Here is a 22,460-nt window from a genome sequence, read left to right as displayed (position 1 = left end):
TAATGAAAACATTATCAAAAAAGTATCTACTTGATTCAACTTGAAAAAAGTTTTTTTTAATTGGTTGTGGTAAATGTATTTAATTCTTTGGTTCCAATATCCTAATCTGAAAGAAGTTAATATGAAAGGCATTTGGTAAATTATATAAATTTTAAAAAAGATGTTATCAGTTTTATGAGCTTTTACAAGGCAATCTCAGAAAAAAAAGATTCATAAATTCTACTTCCCATGTCTGAGCATTTTTATACCAAATAAGGCCTTATTTTAATGACTTCAATGCCTTTTAAGACTTTTTAGGAATCTGCAGGAAGCCTGTAAATATGGTGCAAAGCACAAAGCTGCAAAATGGCTTTTGTCTCAACCATTATCCATTCATAGCTGACTCTACACACTGCTCTGAGGCTTTTGGACAAAGGCTGCTAGGGGCTTATGCTTTGCCCATGTGACTTAAACAATTGGTACACATTCACAAAAACAAATATCCTAAGAAACTGGATTTATGACAAAAATTGACTGCTTGTTGAAGAAAAAATCATAAGGATGCACGACCCTCTTGCCTCAAAATATTGTATTTGTTAATCTTCAATTGCGTGTCATGTCCCCGTGTTACATGATATGACCTCTGGGACAACATGATACACATTAGTAGTGCATGTTTGTGAGCACAAATGTATCCATTGATATTATATTCATGACAACATATGATCCAACATGCCTAATCTAATGTGGCGTAAAGGGAGAAAGTCCGCAGAGTGTAGCAGAGCTGCAGATCAAAGCGACCCTGTATCTGTCCTGTACACACCACTCAACGCAAGCTTATCTTCTCAGAGCACGGGTAAAAGCACACGGCGTCATAGGCAGGGGCTAAAAGGGGACAAATGAGGGTTAAGCTGCTTTCAATATTAGTTTTCTTTTTATAAAGATGACTCAATAAATATGTAGGAGGCATAAAGCCGGGCTTTATTTACAGGTTAGATCACTGGATGTGTGCAGACAGGCAGGCAGTCTTGGTGGGCAGTGGAGAAAACTGCGGGGACATCTAGTGAGTCAGAGCGCTTTTCCATACACATGTGATGGCTTGGCTTGACGCGGTTTAACTTGTGGTATCAGCCCAGCACGGCAGTGATTTTCATCTTCATATAAACAGGGCTGCACACTTGCAGGTGTTCCTTTAACTGATGAAGTGTTTGTCTTGAGTTGATGACGAGGGATGGGCATGAGTGCTCAAGTACTTGTTTGGACATCAAATTGCACATGTTTTCCACTGTTGGGCCATTTGCATTCCCATTTTTTTATTTTTGCAACTACTCTATAATAATTTAATGCAAGTACTCAAATCTGTAAGTTAATGAAATGCCCATCCTTGGTTTAAAAGCAGTGCTCTCCTTAGCCCTGTTTACTATTGCACTGTGCAACCATTGTTTATAGTCAAGTACTCATCATTGTGGATTTTCAGGATGTTGTTCCAGTTTTGCTTGGCTTCTACCGCTTATTGCTTGGAAAAACAATGCAGAGGCTTTTTACACATGTTGCAGAATCGTCCCTGAATGACGCCTATGAAGCCTATCTGACGTCAACGCAACCCGCTTGGAGATAATCAGGAAAGCTTTCACCTGACTCCAGAGATAGTCCATCTTGGGCACAACTCAGCAGAACTTGGATCATTGCATTAAACCTTGTGATGGAAACGCAAAAAAAACGTGGCTTGGTTTGACTCAGTGCTGTCAAAAAGCCCTGTTTGTCTTCTTTCAGCAAAGAGAGAGCACCTGTCTTCAATGAAAATCTGCATTTTGATCAATTATTAAATTACCTTTTTAACAACAAGAAAATGTAGAAACAAATGAGTTTAGCGTAAGCAGATGCACTAAAATGCTCAAAGTACATAACGCTCCACCCAGAAAGAACCAACAAAGATCTAACGTGATAACGTCTAAATAGAGATCAAGCTGTACAAGATATGCTTGACATGCAAACTAGGAATTCAGGGCTAAAGACAGATAACAGCAATCTTTGGCTTGATGCTACAATAACAAACAAATTGGTCAGTGGGCCTAAATCCAAAGGTTCAGATCCTCTTCTGTGCTTTCTACGATGGGATGATTTTCTCTGTGTTCGGCATAATGAAATCGCACAGATCTCCCAGGTGAACAGAAAAAACTAGGACAAGACATACTGTATAAAGAGGGACAAACAGACTGCCCCCTCTTTTTTTTTTTATCCACTGCCATCCTCACAGCCCTGCCCTGAGCAAATGTAACTTGAGAGCGGGCTGTTTGTATTGGAAACTTGAGCTGCCTTCTCAGTCAGGTGGGAAAACAAGGTAGGGGACTTTAACCTGCATTTGCAACACAAGAGCATTCAAAGACACAGAGGGAGGGGCCTCAGAGTCAACAATGTGTTGCACACATAGACACAAAACATGCCTCCTCTGATTTGCATACACACCTCTGTTTTAAAAACAAGTCATGAACTGAGAGCTCCCTCACAACCTGTCAAAAAAAATGGTTGAGCAAAGGCTTTGCACAGATGATTTCTAGGCTATTTAAGGCAAAGTCAGGAAGCTGTCAGAGCTGCATGCAGCATGGCACCATGGAAACTACAGTCCCGCCCCAGAGTTCAGCAGTAAACAGGTTGAGGCTGCAGCAGCTATCGCTGGAAATCAGAGATGGAGACAGTAACACAGAAAAAGACAGATGACTTACTTCAAAAATAAAGAGGATAGAGTCCAGCTCCTCCCTTTGAGATTTGTTCCCTGCAACACAAAGAAAGTAGTTAGGTTTTTAAACACATAACCGGGAGCCAGACTGCATTAGCCTCATCAATAATGTAACTATAATACAGGCCATTTTGCGAACAATTATTCACAGGAACTTGTGTTACCATGAGAACATACTCCCGATGGGAATTAACCCCCTACCCCCAATAGTTTTGGAGTGAGGCTTAACACACAAAGTTATACAGGACATTGGAAACTGCTACTCTGTGAGCTCTACGCTCTGTAAATGTGAATGTAAATAAGCCCTTGCTGAAATGCATACCATAGAGAGCAGGGAGAGGGTTAATTATTGAACCACAATCTAGGGTGGTGGTCTACTAGTGAGTGTGCAAAATAAGGGCGTTGTACTCACCTTTTTGTTTTAAGTTGCTTTCCAGTGTAATGAAATTTTCATAGAAGATAAAATAAATCTGAGAACAGTTGCTTTCGAAGAACGGCTTTAGTTCACTCTTGTCAATGATATCTGTGAAAGAAAAGGAAATCACAGTCAATGACTACATGAATATTTTGAATTTAACGGTACACGAAAGTAAAGGTATGTTCATAACAGAAAAAAAAGGAATGCATAATAATCTTTTTGTTTATTTTAAACAGAGTAGTGCAAGTGTTGCCTGATATCAGACAAAATTGCCAACTCATTACGCTCCGTTTCCATCTTCAGTCAACTTAAATTCAGTTCAGTGGGCAGATTCAATGATCTGGACCCAGGCAAGTGCACGCTTCAAACACAGACACGATCCTATAACCTGATGTAGATACATGTTGAACTGAGAAAGGTTTTTGTCTAACATTTGTATTTTCTTGGCTGTTAAGGCAGCGATGCAGTTTATGACACAAAATAATAATCCAAAAATGTAAATAAACAATGAATGAGGCTAACGGATCGAAACATCCGTTTTGCTGATGAATTTAATTCTCAGAATATCTATATTCTCCACTAAAAGCCATCCAAAAATCGATCTCATATTGAATTGGTTTAAAGGCTAATATGTGATTCTGTCAGGTTGGTTTTTTTTTTCAACTCTACTAGAAACTGACATGTAAGATTTGTGTGTGTGTGTGTGTGTGTGTGTGTGTGTGTGTGTGTGTCAAAGTTTTGTTAGTGTACAGAAAGCTGAACAAAACTGCCACTACAAATCTCTCACTAACCTAAGATACCTAAATGCTTCTGAAGTCGTGTGAGTGTGTATCTTTAATTTTAAGATGCCATGCAGCCGTCTCTTTGATTTAAAAGTGACACTGTTTAACATCAAAGTTGCACAGATGACTTTCCACTTGTTTCCCCATTTTGCAGACTACATCTGTTTTTCATCAAGGCAAATTGCTTCACTTCCTTATCCTGTGTAACTTCTCTACCCCTCACCTGTTATCATTAGTGAAACGATGATGACAGGCTCTTTGGAGGTGTTGAGAAATGAATTTGCCTCTAAAATGATCATTTCACAATCCCTGAGTAAGCGCAGAGATTTCTTAAACATCCCTTTTCAGTTTATGATGTGATACAGAATAAATAAGTCCTCTTTTGATGGATACAGTTTGAGGTAGAAGGAGGACATTAATTTAAAGTTCCATGTACAAAGACAATAACTGGACAAAACTAAACTGATTTTCATCTCGTACTGGGATTAAATCTCTCTGCTACAAACCTATACACTGCTCTACAGTATGCTGATTACCACTGACATGAGGAGTGTGTTATACTGGAATTTTCTACACGCTTCGTAAAAGCCAAAGCCGTTCACTAAGTAAACATATGCTGGTGCTCAGGCCGACAGAACAATTCACATATTTCTCAAAAGGTTTTCAGTCACCATTCAGGATTTTAGTTTCTCAGTTTGGGGGATTATTTCATACAATCTTTTGTAGATGGAAAGGGATGGTCTGGATAAAGGCCACGCTGAGGTAAGTTAAAGGCCATACAAGTTCTAGCTGCAACAGCTAATAAGGGAAATAGGTGGTACATGTGTACACTCAGACTGGCACTGACAAAATCCCAAATTCTACATGTAATGAACCCTTATCATATGCCAAACTTATACTGTGGTAATGAGATAGGTCTGGTCTGAATAATCAAATATAGGCCAGGAGGAGTCCTGGCACAATAACAGCAATTAAGGTTCACCTTCTGTTGCAATTCTCCCTCTACCACATGGCAGACTGGAAGACTCCCAGAAGCAGTCCAGCTCATGGGGAGTTCTGGAATTATGTAGTGTGTGACAAAGCCTCAGACGACTTATCTTTGCCCTGAGATTAAAGCAAAGATAATGAAGATGCATGATGGGAAGATCAAGTCAAAGGCATGGCTGCCATTTAGTTTTCAGCCTCGATGAAGGACAAACCAGGGAGACATCCGTATGAGGCTGACGATGCCAAGTGGCTGTTTGATAGTTAAGAGGTCTTATACACAACTGGAAACTGCACCCAGATGTGCATAAAAGCAATTGATGCAATCCTAAATATCTAACAGATAGACAGAGGCCTATTCTACATTGAAAAAGGTAGAAAACAAATCACTAAATTTTTGCATTTGTTCTACTTTGAGTCTTTTACACAAAATAACACTTCCAAAGATCCAATGCCATCCCTAAAAGAACTCAACACTTCAGTACATGCTCCTTGCTCATGGCATTAAGCTAATCAGATCTGCTTAACTCATATTTAGATACAAACACCAACATAAGAGTGCACACCTTCACTCACACACACACACACACACACACACACACACACACACACACACACACACACACACACACACACACACACACACACACACACACACACACACAAACACAAACACACAAACAAACATTGGGAACCATTAGGAAAACTTAAAAGGAACAGTGTGTAGGAAACTGTGGCAGCTAGCGGTGAGAATTGCAGTTTGCAACCAGCTGAAGCTTCTCCCAGTTAGAGTTCCTTAAGTGTTCATTGTTTAGGAAGTTTTTACTGGGAGCTGAATTATTTGGTAACACAGAGTTTTAGGGCCACATTGAGGATAAACATTTCTTTTGAGACTCCAAGAATAAAGTCGTAATATTATGAGAAAAAACATGTAACATTACGAGAATAAAGTCATAGTTTTATGGGAAAAAAGGCTGTAATTTATAAGAATAAAGTTGTCATTCTATGAGAAAGGGGATATTACATTAGGGAATATTACATTAGGGAAATAAACTTATTGCCAGAAAACTATAAAACAGGCAAAAGCGCAGCGTCCTTGCCAACCACTGTCCCCAGTGCTGCGCCGTGCCACACACAGTAAACTGGCCAACAGATTTTAGTTTTGAAATGAGAACACCAAAATCGGGAAATGAGCTGTTTCCCTATACTATTTAAAAAAAGAAGAATGTCTGTGCTCTCACCTGTTTTGTAGTTTGCTGGCAATATGTTTATTTCCGTAATATAATATCCCCTATCCTGTAAAATTACAACTTTATTTTCGTAAAATCACACCTTTTTTTTTTTTTGTAAATTATGATTTTCCTTTCTCGTAAAACTACAACTTTTTTTTTTCCTTTAACATGGCTCTAATCCTCTGTTGTAATTTGGAGCAGTCTCCTCCTCTCCAAAACAAATGGACACAGTAATTTCAACTTGTAAAAGCATTGAATAAAGAAGTTTCGTGTCACAAGTTAGTGTTTCTACACAGCTGTCTGTTAGTCTTAGTGAAAAGTACAAAGCAAATCTCCTCTCTGGCTCGAGCTGCAACAGCCAACACCAGAAGCTGTGGATGTAGGCAAAGTTTAGTGGTGACGCAACACCACTGCTGTGACTAATATTTTGTCTGACTTGTGCCTGCCTGACGCATATGTAATGCACACGCCATTTATATGGCATTTTGTTACAGAAACACTGAATAAAACGGATTTTTACCCACTGTTTTTAGCATTGGTTTCTTTGAGTTCATCTCTGAACTGGCAGCATCAACTAACCTCGCTGGCTTGTGTTCAGTCTAGGTAGCTGGAATGATTAGTGCAATGATTAAGAAAATTGTCCATATGTCACTTTTACAAATAGATTTTGTTTTGTTCTGTTTATTTTTTTCAGAAAATCCACTATCTATTTATCTTTTCTACAAATTAATTCACAAATGTTTCAAACCTGTTGATATTAAGTCATGCATTTGATTTAATCATAAGGCAATTGTAGTTACTAAGGACCAGAAATGTGAGGGTGGGGGTCCGAAGGCACTCCAGTCTTGGCTCATAGCCTGTTTCAGTTTTTTAATAGGGTTTATTCTGTTGGGAGGGTTTCCTGAATGCTGGTAAGCCTGCAAACTCAGGAAAAAAACACAGGCGAGAAGAGGATAAGAAAATCCTCTGTAAAACTAAATTTGGAGGGTGCAAGGGTCAGTGTAAGTGTGTGGATGTTTAGACAGCATGTGAATGTTTATTGTGCATGTCAGTAAGTGGACTGCTGACTTCAGCAAAATCCTTCAGAGACCAAACAAAGAAAAGCTTTGGACTGTGTCCTACAGTTAGACCAGCTCTCAGTTTAGTTCCAATCAAAATAATGTAACGCCTTACATCAACAAAGATGAGAACGTCTTATTAAACAATCATACAATAACACTTCTTAGGATCAAACAGGTCAGATCAGTGCAAATGGTGTACATGTGTGCATGAGAGAGACAGAACAGAGAGACAGTCTGTAAATGAATCATGCAGCTTTAATTTGAATATTGTTGCATGCATGAGGAGTTGATGTGGGGAGGTCTGTGGGTCAATTTCATATGTCATGCTGCATGTCACAGGGCCATCATTTTGTGCTCACCAGCCTTCAGACTCACTGCTCCCCATCTGCTCAAATACACCTAACCAGTTAGCGTGACGAGGGAGAGAGACACCTTAAGGGGGGGGCAATTTGAAAAAAACAAAACAAAACAAAACAAAAAACCCACACATCACAAGCCTCCTGACAGCAAGCAAGAATCTCAGGTGGACACGTCCCATCTTGACAAGACACTCATCAGCCTCCCCGTCATAATATTCAGAAAAGACAGTCAATGTCATCAGTGTCATACATTCAAGGTGTATGTGTACAGCTTTCTGTACAGGCTGCATACAGAATGTCAAAGGGTCAAAGGTGAGCATTCATCCTCATGCATGAGCAAAGCCATCTGTTCACTCAGTGTTTATACAGACCAAACAAGACAACATTAAATATCTTTGAGTTATCAACCAAAATGCATTAAATTTTAAAGATTAAAGATTTCAGAATCCTTCATGTCTTGTTTTGAAATCAGAATCCTTGATGTCTTGTCTATTGACTAAAAAAATTCAATAATTGAATTTTTCATGTGGGTTCAATCAAAGAATGCAACAATTAAACGAGCACCGTCATGCTGAATAAGTTGGTTCCTTTGGTTATTACCTTTAATTCACATGAGAAAGGTGTACTAGGTTATGCAAAATCAATGACAACTATAACAAAGTTAATGAATTAAAGCCAGAATTCTGTATGAACTGTCTGATTTTAATGGCATACTGAGCTATTAACAATTTACAAACAGGGCTGGGCAATATATCAGTATCAGACTGATAATGTGATAGGAGGCTATATATCGTCTTAGATTTTGGATATCATAGTGCTGTAAGTGCTGTAAACTTTCTTCAGACTGACTCTACCTGTTCTATATTTTACCTTTATTAACATCCACATTACTGCTGATTATTTATCAGAAATCTAATTGTGTAAATATTTTGTAATTTAAAAAAAACAATAATCAATCCTACAATACTATTTCAGGATCAGTTTCAAGGTATTTGGTCAAAAATAGTGTGGTATTTGATTTTCTTCATATCACACAACCCTACTCTCTGGTTCAAAGGTAGTGTCAATGATTTTGGAGGATTGTTGATATCTGAGCGGTGGAGTTCAACATGTTAGCATGTGCCACATTTACTGTTCTTCTTGCTCTCGCTGCCTTTCTCTGCATGAGCATGAACGCTACTTTATGCTGTTGGGCTGTAATTGTGTGATGTGTCTCAACACACAACTTTGTTTGCATCCCATTCACAGAGCCAAGGGTAAGTATGAACACTGGATTCTTTTGGTGCACGCAGATTGGACAGCTTGCAGGCCGTGTGGGGATATTCGCTGAATCTGACTAAAAGTGTATTGGATTACAATCCCTGATTGCACCTTTAAAGTTCCAGTGCATAGGATTTAGTGGCATCTATTTAGTGGCAATGAGGTTGCAGAACTAAAACTTCTACTGTGCAGCAAGTGTGTATACCCTGAAAGAGGACCCACTCCCTATGCAGAAATCAACAGCTCATTTTAAGGTAATGAAAATAAATTATTCTTATTTTCAGGTAGTTATAAACTAATGAAAACGTAGTTCTGAATATGATATACCAATTTTTGCCAATAGATGCCCCCAAATACTATACACTGGACCTTTAAGTCTTACTTTTTGAAAATGAAATGTTGGACTGAAAGAATGAAATTGTTGTCAGCATTGTGAACTGTAAAAACCAGCGAGGCCCTCTGCTCAATGGGCTTCACTGACTTCTCAGGTAACAGTATACAGACAGAAAGAGACTGAACCTGTTCCCCAGGTCCTGGGAATGCAGGGGATGACACTGTATCTTCTGAATTGGACAAGATAACTGTGTCCTTCAACTGACACCCCTGAGTCTGCAAGGCTCTTGTGTCAAAGACAGGAAAAGAGTGCTGGCTGAACAGCAGCTGTGGAGAGCTGTGATCACACAGGGCTGTTATAGTGGGAGGAAACCATGTGTCTTAACACTGGTGACTGCAGCTGAATGAGCCGATAGCTTGGCTCTCTTGTTTTCAGAACCCCTGTTTGAGGAAGCAAAGTTAATGCCAACACTCAGTGATGTGATTCACACATAATAGCACTTCTTGTAGAAGGGAGAGTGCTGAAGAACTAATAAAGGGGAAGAGAGAGTGGATAGAGGGGTGCTAAGAAAACCCAGCCAAGTTCAGTAACCAAACAAAACAAGGGTCAATTTTTGTCCCAAATGCTATCCTAGTAATTCTACGTCTTATTGACCGAAGCTAAATACTCAGCTACGGCCCATCACATGCCTAAATTACAGTAAACTGACTTCACTACAAGGGGATCATTAACTTAGCCTTATTGTTAACCAAGCAAAAACTGTACAAACAGCAGTCTAGATACTGCTGACAGTGATAACTTAATGATGCAAAGACCTGCAATTTTCTCTAGTGGAATTAATAAACGCATGCCAAACAGAGCAGCCATAGCAGGTTCGGGTTGGATGACACTGTTCTCCATTGTGATGTGTTTCCTGTTAACTGTCAGCAAAGAGCAGATGTTCCAACCGCGTATGAGAGGACCAGCTGGAAAATAATAATGTACACTCAGAGCTGAGGGGCCAAAATGTATTATAACACAGCATCTTCTCAAAATGTTCTATGGAAGCAGATGCTATCAACGTTGCAGAAAAATATCCCATCCAAATGTCAGTGCAAAGAGCACGCCAGTATTTTCCAACCTCTGGCTGGATAAACAGAATTATGATATTTTTAATGTCATCACAGCACCAAGGGTCATCCTGTGTCTCACTTTGACGTCTGGGGCAAAGGGTGAAAGGGGGGATTACACTGCTGAGTCCCACAGTAATATGTAACTCTATCGCATGCCTTTGGTGCAAAACAACTTCACATAAGGTAGCCATTGTAGCAAAATAGCATAATATTTAAGGGGACCTTTTATACTTTTCATTATATTCCATCATATATGGATGCTACAATGTTGGATATTCATATTAAAAGTGGCCAATGTTTCAAATAATTAGATAAACTTATACAAAAATAAGCTCTCTAAGCAAAAGCCTCAAGTTTCAGACTACTCTGAAGATTTTGTTTCCAACAGTTTTTTCTACTTTGGCTACAAGCTGACATCAGCTCGTGACTCATTTCTTTATATGGTCATCTGCTCCAGGCATGCAACTGCAAATGTTTACATTATTAGCCTACACTGCTACATGAAGCTACATGCTAACATGCACTAACAACAAAGATTACATTTTTTTAATCTTGGTTGCTGATATAGTTAATTTTTCCTTGATTTTGGATTGTAATCCTGCTACAGGAGTCCTACTGATTAAGGTAATTGAATTTTAAGACTTTTTAATGGCACTCAGAATGGAATTTAATTATGTATTTAAATTATTATTAATTATTAATTTATTTATAAAAAAAAACAATATTGAATAAGAAAGACCCACATCAACTATATATATTCAATTAAGGTACACCCCCCCCAACAAAAAAAGCAGACTGAGCTCTTTTGGGAGGGGGCTTTAAAAGACAGGCACTAAAATTAAGCTTCTTAGACAGAGAGAGTGAGAGAAAGTGTTCCAGCACAGACAATATGAGGAAAATTGTGTTTTTTGACAATTAAAGCATATTAACATGTATTTGGGATTTCAACTAGAGCAAATATGAACCTGAAAATGAGCATAATAGGTCCTCTTTAAGCTTCAACTGAATAATTAGTCTCTCATTCAGTTGCTTGCTATTCTAATGAATTGATGTTAAACTTGGTTTGCCCAGTGAGCACTAAGAGAGTGCACACAGCAGTGTACACACAGGGCTTGTTAGCCAAACGGGTGAAGGTCATCCAGTCAGCTGAAGCCTATGGTATATTTACACACTCAAAACCAAACTGGCTACTCTGCCTGCAGCTCCCTGTTCAAACTTAATCAGCAAACAACACATGCAATAATAAGTCAAACCATATTTAACCCTAGGGGCAACTTACAATGTATACCATTTATACCACCTGAAGCAGAATCATTAATATGCCACGTCATACTCAAAAAGCAGTCTAACCAAGCCTTTGATCAGACATGCGCTCATTTGCATTAGCTCTGGGCTAGCCGACACTGCAGGTGCACTACATTCTTGCCAGAAAGGAGATGAGGAGAGAGAAAAGACTGATATGTTTATTTGGCAGTGTGCTTAGATCTAACACAGAGGACTCTTTAAGAGCCCCAGCAGAGGGATGCCTGGAGGATGCCAACGCATAGTAGAAGAGATGCGGGGGTGGTAGCTAATGTGGGAGCTGATGGATGCACCATGGATGGCGCTTCCCTCATTAAATGGTTGTCTGCAAACAAAGAAGAACCAACTTAAAGAGAATGCATGAGACTAATCATTTGAAAGATCAGAGAGGTGTATTATTTTGGGATATTTTCACTCATCTGGGGACATGTACAGTATGAGGAGGACCCCAAAAGGCATACTGACAGATGCACTTCCAAAATTATAATTTTCATTACTTACAGTTTTTGTATTTTAATCTCACCCTTTTTTTGAGATAGACAGCATTCATTTTTTAAAGTAATGAAAGTAATTATAAAAATATTAGATTTTTATAGAAATACTATTGTAGTTTCAATACTTTAATGTGCATAGATTCTTTTCTTACTTAAGACAATACCACATAACAAGACGTGTTAATATCAGAATCTTTGTTAATAAAACTGTGCAAGCAGGACTCTCAGAAGAATTTTCCCTTAAGAATGGTAGAAAGACCCAATGATATGGAGAATAACAAAAACAGATCAGCTGCAGACAGCTCTTTGTGAACAATGGCTTGACGAGGTGGTTGATATTTGACCACAGTAAAAAGGAGTTTAGTCATAAATCTGTTAAATCCAGCTGACAAGGGCAAGGCTGTCACATGACCCAATTTACATTTACAATAGCAGGCTGTATGAGCCTTATTTGAGGCCTTCATAACACACAGCTGCTTCTAATACTGATGAATGTGCACCAAGCTGTGCCAGTCTGGAGACATCAATCATAATTCAGCACTCACTGGGTCAAATTGATGTTCCTTATCGGGGGGTCGATTGGAGCCAATTCACTTAGTTTTCTCTATTAGTGTTGACAAGAGACTCATCTTCCGTGAGTTGGTTGCGCTTGTAAAGCTTTCAGTTTGCAGCGTTGCACAATTGTGGACGCTGTGGACTAACAGTCACGTAAGCCTGCAGCGGGCTTGCTGATTTTGAGCTGTCAAAGCCAGTCAGGAGAAAATATTAATAACCGGTTTGGCCATGCAATGCATCATCCTCTTTGAGCAATGACTCCACAGAGAATGATTAACATACAGCCATGCCAAAGCAATGGAGCAAATAATATTGTATAATATACAATTCATATAAGGTATGCCAGTCTGCAATAAATAAACCTTATTTAAAATGTCAATGGGCCTGTAATGGCTCTGCAAAAGTAATGTGAAGCTAAGGATAAAAATGCTACAGCAGAGCATCGTCATATTGTTTATGATTCAGCACGAACTACAGCTGCATTCAAACAAATCCAAGAAATGTAATCAATATGAAAGGGGCCTTTTCCAGCAATCACATCACTTATGGTGCATATAATTTCATTATGATGCCACTGTGCCAAACACTGCATGAATGCCTCTCTACTTGCAGTCTGTCTCGCTGTGTAACAGATTGGGGACTATGGGTCTGCACAGAGCACAGTGTGAAAGAGTCATGGTAGAACTGGCAAAGCCTGACCTTATCTCAGTCTGAGCTCACACATTACAGAGTGGCTTATCTCGGCAGCTTAGCATTGAAGAGCTGCTAAACTGCTAACTTTCACTCTTCTTCTTCAGGTAGCACTAAAATCCTGATCTTTATCAACTCAGGGGTTACTTTTGTTTCCCTGTGAGTCCTTCCGGACATTGCCTTTTCATAACTGGAGGGCAGGAAAAAAAATAAAAGATGGACGCAAAACAATTTGGTTTCAATGTGCACAGTACAGTAATATTGTCCTTGTTCCCTAATTTGTCTTCCCTTCCAACAAAAGGTATTGATGCAAAGTCAGCGATGCTGTAGGTGTATAGGAATTTGTAATTCTTACCTGAAAAGTTATACTACAGGTGAATCTTATCCTGATACAATAAACAATCAGGTCCCTACAGCTAATTTCACTGCTCCTGACAACTGCAGAGCGTTTACGTTTTATTAAGGCTCAGTTTACACATATTTAAGAGGTGGTTGAGTGGCAGGCTATCTGCCAGGCGTCGCTACAGTCTGTCAGATTCACCCTGACTCCCTGACACCCTGACAAACTCTAGGCTTCAAAAAGGTAGTCCACCAACCAACAGGTGACGCCACGGTAGCTGTGTCCATTATTTAAACATCCTGGAAAAAATGTAAATAGGTCAAATGAAAAGGGAGGTCTGAAACATTTTTTGACTGGGACAAAATCCAAAACAACAGCCCCAGTTAAACAAAATTAAATAATAAAATAGCAATAATTCCTGTTTCTAAGGAAAGCAAAATAACTCATGTTTTACCCACATTATTGACTCCATTCTCAGTGGAGAAAACATTTAAAACATGGAAGCAACATGGTTTAATCCACTTAAAATTAAAACCACATGTTATAGCAACACTTCCTTTTATTGGTTGTGATGGTCATTCAACTTCAGCTGATACCTCACTTAATTTTCATAATGAATGTAATTACTAGGGGGCTCACATTAAGGAAAGATGAGGGTGGTACCTGAAACAAAAGTGTATATATATAATTATTTTTAAAATATTTATATATATATTTTTTTTTTTTCAACCAACCAGTATCTCACTGGGGCTGCCAACCTAAAAATTTGCTCTTTAACAACTCAGTAACAATCTGCTGATACTGTAAGCCAAAGGTAAGTGTTTATTTTCTTTTGGCTTTAAACCTGAAAAATCCACAGCAGATTAGAGAGCTTGGACATCCACAAAGTCAACATAAAATATAAATCCACTTAGAGATCCAACCTTGATAACAGGTAATGTCACAGTAAACTGCAGGTCTTGAGCTAGGTTTGGCTATTGTAAAAGCAGGACAGGTAAACAGCGCAACTAGACAAACTGGTTTTTCGTGTGCCGTGTAAAATCGCACAGGTATCATCCACCGCAGAACACAGAGCACTGGTGTGTTTTTATCTCTAGCTCTCCGGCAGTCCAGCAGATAAAAAGAAAAAGGCCTTTCATTCAGCAGCATGTGATTTATGTCCTATCTGAACAAGTGTGGTTTAAGGAAGCTCTGAAATACATAACAGTAATACCACTGGCTAAAAAAAGAAACAGGTTAGAGATATAAAAACAAGCTAGAGGTTGACAAAAGTCAACAACATGTATCCAAATAAAAATAAATCTATAAACAGTTAGCTTTGAACCCCCTCTAAAAATAGCTGTTACTACAATGAAAAAAAAATACTAGGTAAAAAATGTTACCGTATTTAGTGGCAAAATTACTTAAAAAATGTTTGATTATTACTGTTTACATACACGTACAATGAGCTAAAGCATGAGACAGCATGCTCCAGATCATAACAGTCTGCTCCGACTGATAACATGACTCAGCCAGCCCTCCGGTGCTTTAAAAAACAAGTACCAAAGCAACCCATAGCCCGCACCCAATATGACGTCACTACAAAATTTGTTAACTAACAAAACCAGTTATTGATTTCACAAAAAGCCATTACTGTGGTGTGAACACATGGCAGAATCCTCAAAAAAACATTAAGAATCCAGAGACACAGAGGTGTGGTGAGCCAGCGACAGTCATAAATATAATGTGCAAGAGCTAACTGCTCTGTTTTATCATGCCATAGTTTGCAATTCTAATGGGACTGCAGCACAGGACTTATTTATACTGCAAAATGCTTATCTTGACATTAGCACCAGTTTAGAGGAAGCCTCGCATATGCTACCTTAATAGCAGGAATAACAAAGGACAGAAGAGGACTTTACGCTATAAATAATAAAGTTAATGTTCCTCTTTTATTCTTCACACCGACAGGTATTTGTCTAACCAGTTCACTAAACAGGTATTATTAATCGGACTGGGAAAAACAATCAAAGGTGTAAAAGGTGGACAAAATATCAAAATGTAAACATTTCAGCATTTCACTTTTTTTTTGTTTTTAATGCGTGTATGTCCCTTTGTGTCACTCTGTGCCCCCTCTCTAAATTTGGTGTTTTTTGTGGGTCTGTGAATGCAGCACAGGCGGAGTACTCCATGAATTCTTTATTCCTCAGCAGCAATTTGTGACTCACGGTGTGGATAATTGATGTGTTGATCCTTTCAGAGCTTACCAGTTCAATGGATGAGAGGAGCAGCTGTTTCTGAGTGAATGCAAACTTTCAGACCGAGCAGAATGAACTTAAGTAATGAAATAATTTTCATTTTTAATGCGCCTGACATTCTGCAGCTCCACCTGTGACCAGAGTATGCTTTACGCTCCGACAGTGTGGTGCTTTGTAACAGTATATATTCCAATAATGTTCTTCATGAACAGCGCAGCTCAGCTCCGAAAATAGATAATCTATTCATGGCTGCAGATGTTCTGATTGGGCAGCCGGCCATAAATAACTGAATGTGTGGGAAACCCTGTATTTACAGCATTCCTGCTTCTCAAATCTGTTAAATTCATCTCTAACCAAAAAAGCCATGCTAACCATTATTGTTACTAACTAGTTTCTGCATGCACTTGTTTTCTGACAAGTATTTAGTTACAAAGCAGAAGTGCCTTGCTCTGCACCTTGCTCCTCTGTTCTGCCGTCTCAATCACCATGACTTCTTTTATAGAGCTCTCTCACTGGTCTTTCTAAAGAGCTGAATTTTAAAAGCACCTAGAACTGAGGAAGCTTCTCAGATATGAGGTGAAACATCTCCAAGAACCTCAGGCCAGTCCAGTTGCCTACAGTTGATAAAGCACTTAGAAACATCCTCATGCTCAATAATATTTTCAATAAGTGATCTTTCGGTCAGAGACCTTTAAGTTTTTTTGTCTAATTTTTATTTTTCTAAAAAGCTGAAACATGTACCCTCTACCTAGGGTTTTTAGTAACTGTGCCTCAGAATTATTTTGTGAGCTTTCAAAAACAAAATATCTCGAGCATTTAGCATGATCTGCCAATGAAAGAGGCTCGTAAGTTGTAGTTGTGGATGCTGACAAAATGAACACCGTTTTATCTGTGTCAAAATGATAAGCTTATATTTCACTATCCCCCTCCTCCTGTAAGAATAAGTATGACAATCTCTGTATTTAGCAGCATTATCTCTACATGCAATGTGTTCATTTTTTTTGGGGTTTTCCAACTAATTTAAGGCCATTAAAAAAACACACACAAAGTCTATCTTTGATTGTAAAATGCAGGTAAACCTAGATTCCCTATCTTAGTGGACCCTGGCTGATATTGGCAGTCAATTATTATCAGTTTATCAAAGCATGGGACTGAGTAGTGGATTTGCTTAGGTAAAATACATTACACTGCAAAGTTTACTGAAGTCAGTCTGAATTTTGGTTATTAAAAGTTCCATTAAAGGTTCTTATTACATATCTACAATCTCAGATAAAGTCATGCAACCATACATTATTCCATATTTTAAATGTTTCAAATGGCCAATCCTGAGGCTCATTCCTCATTCCTTCTTTCCACTCTTCCTATCGGGCAGCAAAGAGCTAAGATGCTAAATGCCAGGATCATAATGACAGAAGCTGTTATCGTAATAGGCAACACCAGACAAAGACCTGCTAATGGCCGTCTGGTGTTGCCTAACGGCAAGATCAGACAGTCCTGTCTTAGTAGCTATTAGTGGTGTCACTTGCAAATTGCTAAACAATTATATTTTTTGCCTCTGTGAAAGGAAGTTGCATTCTGCTTCAAATGCTGTGTATTTATCTTATAATCAGTCGTTTTAAAGCTTGGCAAATGGTGTAGTTTAAATTAATTTGTAAAGATTAACTTTCACTTTGACATAAAAGAGTCCATTCGTGCTCATTTTTTTCCAAAAGTTTCATTAAGCCAATGTGATTTACAGGCTGTGTATTTTCATTGTGAAATAGAGCACTGCAAAACTGAATACTGTAATGATAATAGTGTCTGCTGAAGCATGGAAACGTGTTGATTTTTATCCTTAATCGAAGTAACAAACTCAACTTCAATCATCTTCAGTGAGTGATAGCCTATAAGGAAATATCTAAAAAGCCTCAAGACCCCCAAAAAAGTAAATTAAACCTGCATCTGTGACCGCTTACTCCAGTGGTTTTAACACCTTGAGAAAAGCCCTTAAGTGTCGACATTGTGCCTACATATTGTGGGATAAAAGATGATAAGAGGCTGAAATTATTCACAAGTATAACCTGAGTGTATTACAAAAGAGGAGAATCAGAAGTCGAGTGATCTCAGCCTTTATTTCTGCCACACAGAACACCTTGTTGAGAGCCCTTGCAGTGTTGTGCTCATTGTTTCCTCAGGTGCTTCACCTTGTGATTCCCTTTTATACCTTTCAGTCTTATGACCCTTAATGAATCAATGAATCCTTTTAACTTGTCACCTGTAATCTGTATTTTGTTTCTTTAAAAGGATGAGAGCAGAGCTTCCTTTCATAAAGTATTGTCTTTGGCCACAGACACAAACACACCTGACTGTTATCACTATCAACACTTGCACACATTCGCTGTTGTTCCCATGCAGTTCACCCACAGGTTCACGCTGAGCTTGTTTACAACAGCTGAGGACAACAAAGGAAACAAACAGTACCTCCTTAGAATATAGCTTATTCTATTCAGCTGATTATGTAATGTAGTTATTTGTCTTTCAACCAGAGAGCCCATGATGAGACCCCCATTATAGCAAAACATACTGAATAACTAATAGTCCCAGCAGCTCTGACTGGTCCACAGCTGACCTGACATGCTAACCTCCCTGTGGAGGGAGCAAGATTTTAACATAAAAATCATATGAAAGGTTTTTAAAATATGTTTTATTATTAATTAAATTCCCCGACAGTTTTGGGAAGTACAGCTAAAAGGATTAGTTAATTAATCGATTCACAGAGAATTAATTGCCAATTAGTTTGTGAAATATTTAAGTCTTTTTCAATTTCTTTTCTTTAAATAATCTTGATTTTTTTGTTTTTATTTTAGGTTTTGGGATGTTTTTGTTCCTTCTTTCATGTTTCAAGGTTTGTGTGTGTGTGTGTGTTTTTAAGGATTTCTCTGCATTGGGTACTTTTACTTTTAATGTTATTAGTACATTTTCCTGATTACACTTACTTGTAACAGAATATTGTCACATGGTTATTAGTACTTCTATTTAAGTAAAGGATCTAAATACTTGTTATTGCTAGAATTTGATCATCCACTTCAGGCTTATGGTTTTGGAGAAAGCAGGGCAGCCAATGCAGTGCGAGTCGATACCGCTTGAGAATGATTTTGAACAGGAAAGAGTCGTTTGTTCCTCCATTGAGAGAAGCACTGAATAATCAGGTGGTTTGCTGGGCTCCTGTAATTAACAACCTCAGCCAAATCCAGCCAGGCATGACCAGCAAATTAACATGCAGCAGCTTTCACACTCTATCCCACAGATCTGCTCAGTGAGCAGAAAACCAATACAGAGCCATTCTGAAAATAGCCCAGACCACAGATTGTCCTTTCAACTCCAATACCACTGATACTACAACTGGTTTCAGCAAGCTGGTTTAACAGATTTTTGGTTGTAGTAGTACTAAGCCACAGAAAAACTGAGACAATTTACAAAATATCTGACCATCATAGAGGACAATAAATTTGGAGTGATCTACTGGTTCAATAAGCTGCTTGCAACCCTCAAGTTTTGTTCAAATATTTAGAGCCCCCTAGAAATTTAAGCTAATATAAAACAATTATCTGCCATAGCAACATAAGATAGTCTTTTTAAATGTTAATGAAGAAACTAAAGCTGTTGACATTTTGTAATTATCTGATTTTTTTTCTCTTTTTCTTATAAAAACTACTCAAAATGAATCACTAATAATCAAATTAGTCGGTAATGTAAAAATCGACAACTAACTGACTAATTGTTGCAGCCCTAGTAAAGGCAAATAATAGGGCAGCTAGAAAAATGTCATATGTTTAGAAAATGACATCACTTTAATTTAATGCAGCCTTTAAAACCTGAAAATGAGTTACAATATCCAAAATCTAAGACAATATCTAACCTCATATCACAACATCCATATAACATTGATATATTGCCTAGCCCCTAATGAATAATACAACTTATAGATTACAAAATGTTGTGACCAATTATATCAGGCAAGCTGAATTCCCAGAAGTCCCTGTCCTGTCCTCCACAGCACCCCATCTCTCATCACTCCTTCCTGTCCACACAGGAAGCAGAAACATTAAGAGGAAGTCCATCCTCAGCTGAAAGCACAGTGAAATCAGGGAGGTTGGGGGACATCAACTTGTAAGTGCCCCTCTATCAGCTGCTGCATAAACACACCAGCCTTATCTTCAACTGCACATGAGGGAAAGAAAAACACAGAGGACATACAGAGCTCGCTACTGACCTCCACTTTGGTTGTACTAGCCTTGACATTGAAGGTGTACTATGATACAAGGAGATCTAACCATGTTAACTTACAACTGGTTTGCTCAAGCGCATGGAAACTATTTAGCACATACTGGCTGTCACAGTTGTGCACTGTGCAAGAAATCAATGAAATAGAAAACACACTATGACTGATGGATGCTTGTCTGATGTAAGCCTGCATTGTTGAAAACAAATGGTTCAAAGCCTAATCATCTGTTACCAGAGTGATTCTTCCTTTCCATTGATTTTCACTGCTATTCATTGTCAAGCTTTGCCTTACAGTGCCCAGTTGTCCATCAAGTAAGGCTGGATGATATTATAGTTGTTCACTATTGTTGTTTAGGCTATAAACTGTAAATCATGTTATTTTGAATATTTTGGGAAATATCAGAACATTTCAATGACCATAAAACTGAAAATTTTCAGAATAATAATTTTACCTACACTGTTTGTATTGTATATATAACATGATATGATGAGCTGCTTAGACAACATGACAACATAAACAGCTGCATTAACTAGACATTTATCTTTACAAGAACTCTGAGGTTACAGAACAAAACCTGGGCCTATGCGACCCACTTTGATTTACATTCTGGAGAAAAGTAGCACATCATACTGTATGTTGCACTTATAAGAAATCCACTGCAGTTTTCCTCCAACACACAATTCCCTCCTGACAACTTTTCTTCCTCTCCACACTTTCCCAGAGCACCCACTGACCCCATTTTGTCTCTAATACAATGAAAATAGAAGACATGTACATGTACATGCTACAGTCCCTGGGTCTATGAAGGGAATATTGGTTGCAGGAGAATATGTCTGATCTGGTGGAATGCAATGACGAGTGTATATCTGCACATTTAACTACAAATGAAGCTATACTGTAGAGTTCCAAAATACCTTTTGGTTATTTAGATTGTTTTTGAGTCATGTGGACTCAGTTCTGCAAAACATACTGGACATAAACTATTTAACTTGGATGTCATCTGCCTGTTTGTGAAATGGGTTTTGCATTGAGAATCACAGAGGCAAAGTGGTCCACTGTATGGATTCTTTGAAGCATCAGGATTGCTAATCAATGAATGAAACCATGAAAGTGGTTTAGAAATAGGATCCATTATGTGTAATGCAAAACTCTGATGTGCAGCACAGGTCAGGCAACTACAGAGCAAAGTCATATCTTTGGGTAATCATAGTGAAGAAAAACAGGGTTGGGACAACAGCCACACAACAGTTTTATGACTGCATAAATACTGCACTTCCTATCCAATTGAAGAAACAAAGGACTTCACAACTTAACTTGCTTCATATTCATATTTCTCATAATATCCAAGTGAAATATCTGCAGGATAGAGTAACTTGATAGCAGCTCAACCAGGCAACCAGCTAAAGAAAGCTGCCTTCTCATTTCAACCAAAGTGTAAGAATGGTGACTTGTGTTTCTAATGTGACGAACCAGAGAGCTGCACTTAGTCTGTTTTTAAAAACAGCCAGGATGAGACAGGACTAAATGACAACAAAGGTTGTGGTGGACATCTGCCTCTCAACGACTGGTGCCCAGACAAGGCAGCATCAGTTAGCATTAGCTGGCTAGTTAGCCGCAAGGGGAGCTAGCTCTCATTAGCTAGCATTCATGCCTTACCACAGCGTCTGTTATTTGTACTTAAAAAAATAAAAGAAAACGCGTGGTTAATGGCAAACACTTCAAAATGCGAAAGTGGTTTTTAGTGCGAATTTATGTTACCTGTCAGCTGGCGTGCATTAGTCAGCGCAGTGACAGCCAGCAAGCTAACCTGACGCCTTGTTTGACGTTAGCCAGCCAGCTAGCTCGGCTAGCTTAGCCTCGGCGATGCAGCATCAAAAACCCGGTGACATTTCACTCACCTAACAGCGACCGGAGGTGTTTGAGCCGGGTCAGTACATCCTTCTTTGGGTCCAGAACTTTCTGTGTAGATTTCTTGACGTCTCCATGCCCCCTGCGAGTGAACATCCCGCTGTAAAATGCAACCGTGGAAGCTGAAATCACCTGTGTTTCACCATACACCCAGCCTCCAGTGTGACTGTCACTTTCCTCACCACCACTCTATGCCTGCTCGGTAAACATTCACCAACGGCCGCTGGTGTCCTGTTTTTGTGGGTGTGTAAACACGGAAGCGCAGCCTGACACGGAGGAGTGGCCACATTATATGAGGACGCCTCCTTGTTTATAGCTCTTCCACCTTGCAATCCAAGCGGGTGTGTTTTCGTGCATTTTTAGAAATTATTTCAGTTTGCTTTACTTATATTTTTTAGCCACTGCACTGTTT

At 38.7% G+C, this 22,460-nt stretch overlaps 1 protein-coding gene across 3 annotated transcripts in view; it reads right to left on the bottom strand.

Annotated features, from left to right (window-relative positions):
• The window catches only part of ralgapa2 (Ral GTPase activating protein catalytic subunit alpha 2), a 135,306-nt gene extending 113,046 nt beyond the window's left edge, over positions 1–22,260 (bottom strand). For all 3 annotated transcript variants that reach the window (XR_006106507.1, XM_042500410.1, XM_042500411.1), the window contains exons 1-3: positions 22,039–22,260; positions 3,129–3,239; positions 2,703–2,752 (exon numbers count right to left, since the gene is read on the bottom strand). Coding sequence is in view for 2 of the 3 variants with exons in the window: in XM_042500410.1 (XP_042356344.1) it covers positions 2,703–2,752; positions 3,129–3,239; positions 22,039–22,144 (267 nt within the window). In the remaining variant the exon portion in view is untranslated. The remainder of the gene's footprint in view (positions 1–2,702; positions 2,753–3,128; positions 3,240–22,038) is intronic.
• Positions 22,261–22,460: the final 200 nt, after the last annotated feature.

This window comes from Plectropomus leopardus, chromosome 14, assembly GCF_008729295.1.
Source record: "Plectropomus leopardus isolate mb chromosome 14, YSFRI_Pleo_2.0, whole genome shotgun sequence".
NCBI classification, from domain to species: domain Eukaryota; kingdom Metazoa; phylum Chordata; class Actinopteri; order Perciformes; family Serranidae; genus Plectropomus; species Plectropomus leopardus.
Note: the sequence above shows the minus strand (reverse complement) of the source record. Positions and strands in the feature narration are given on the sequence as shown.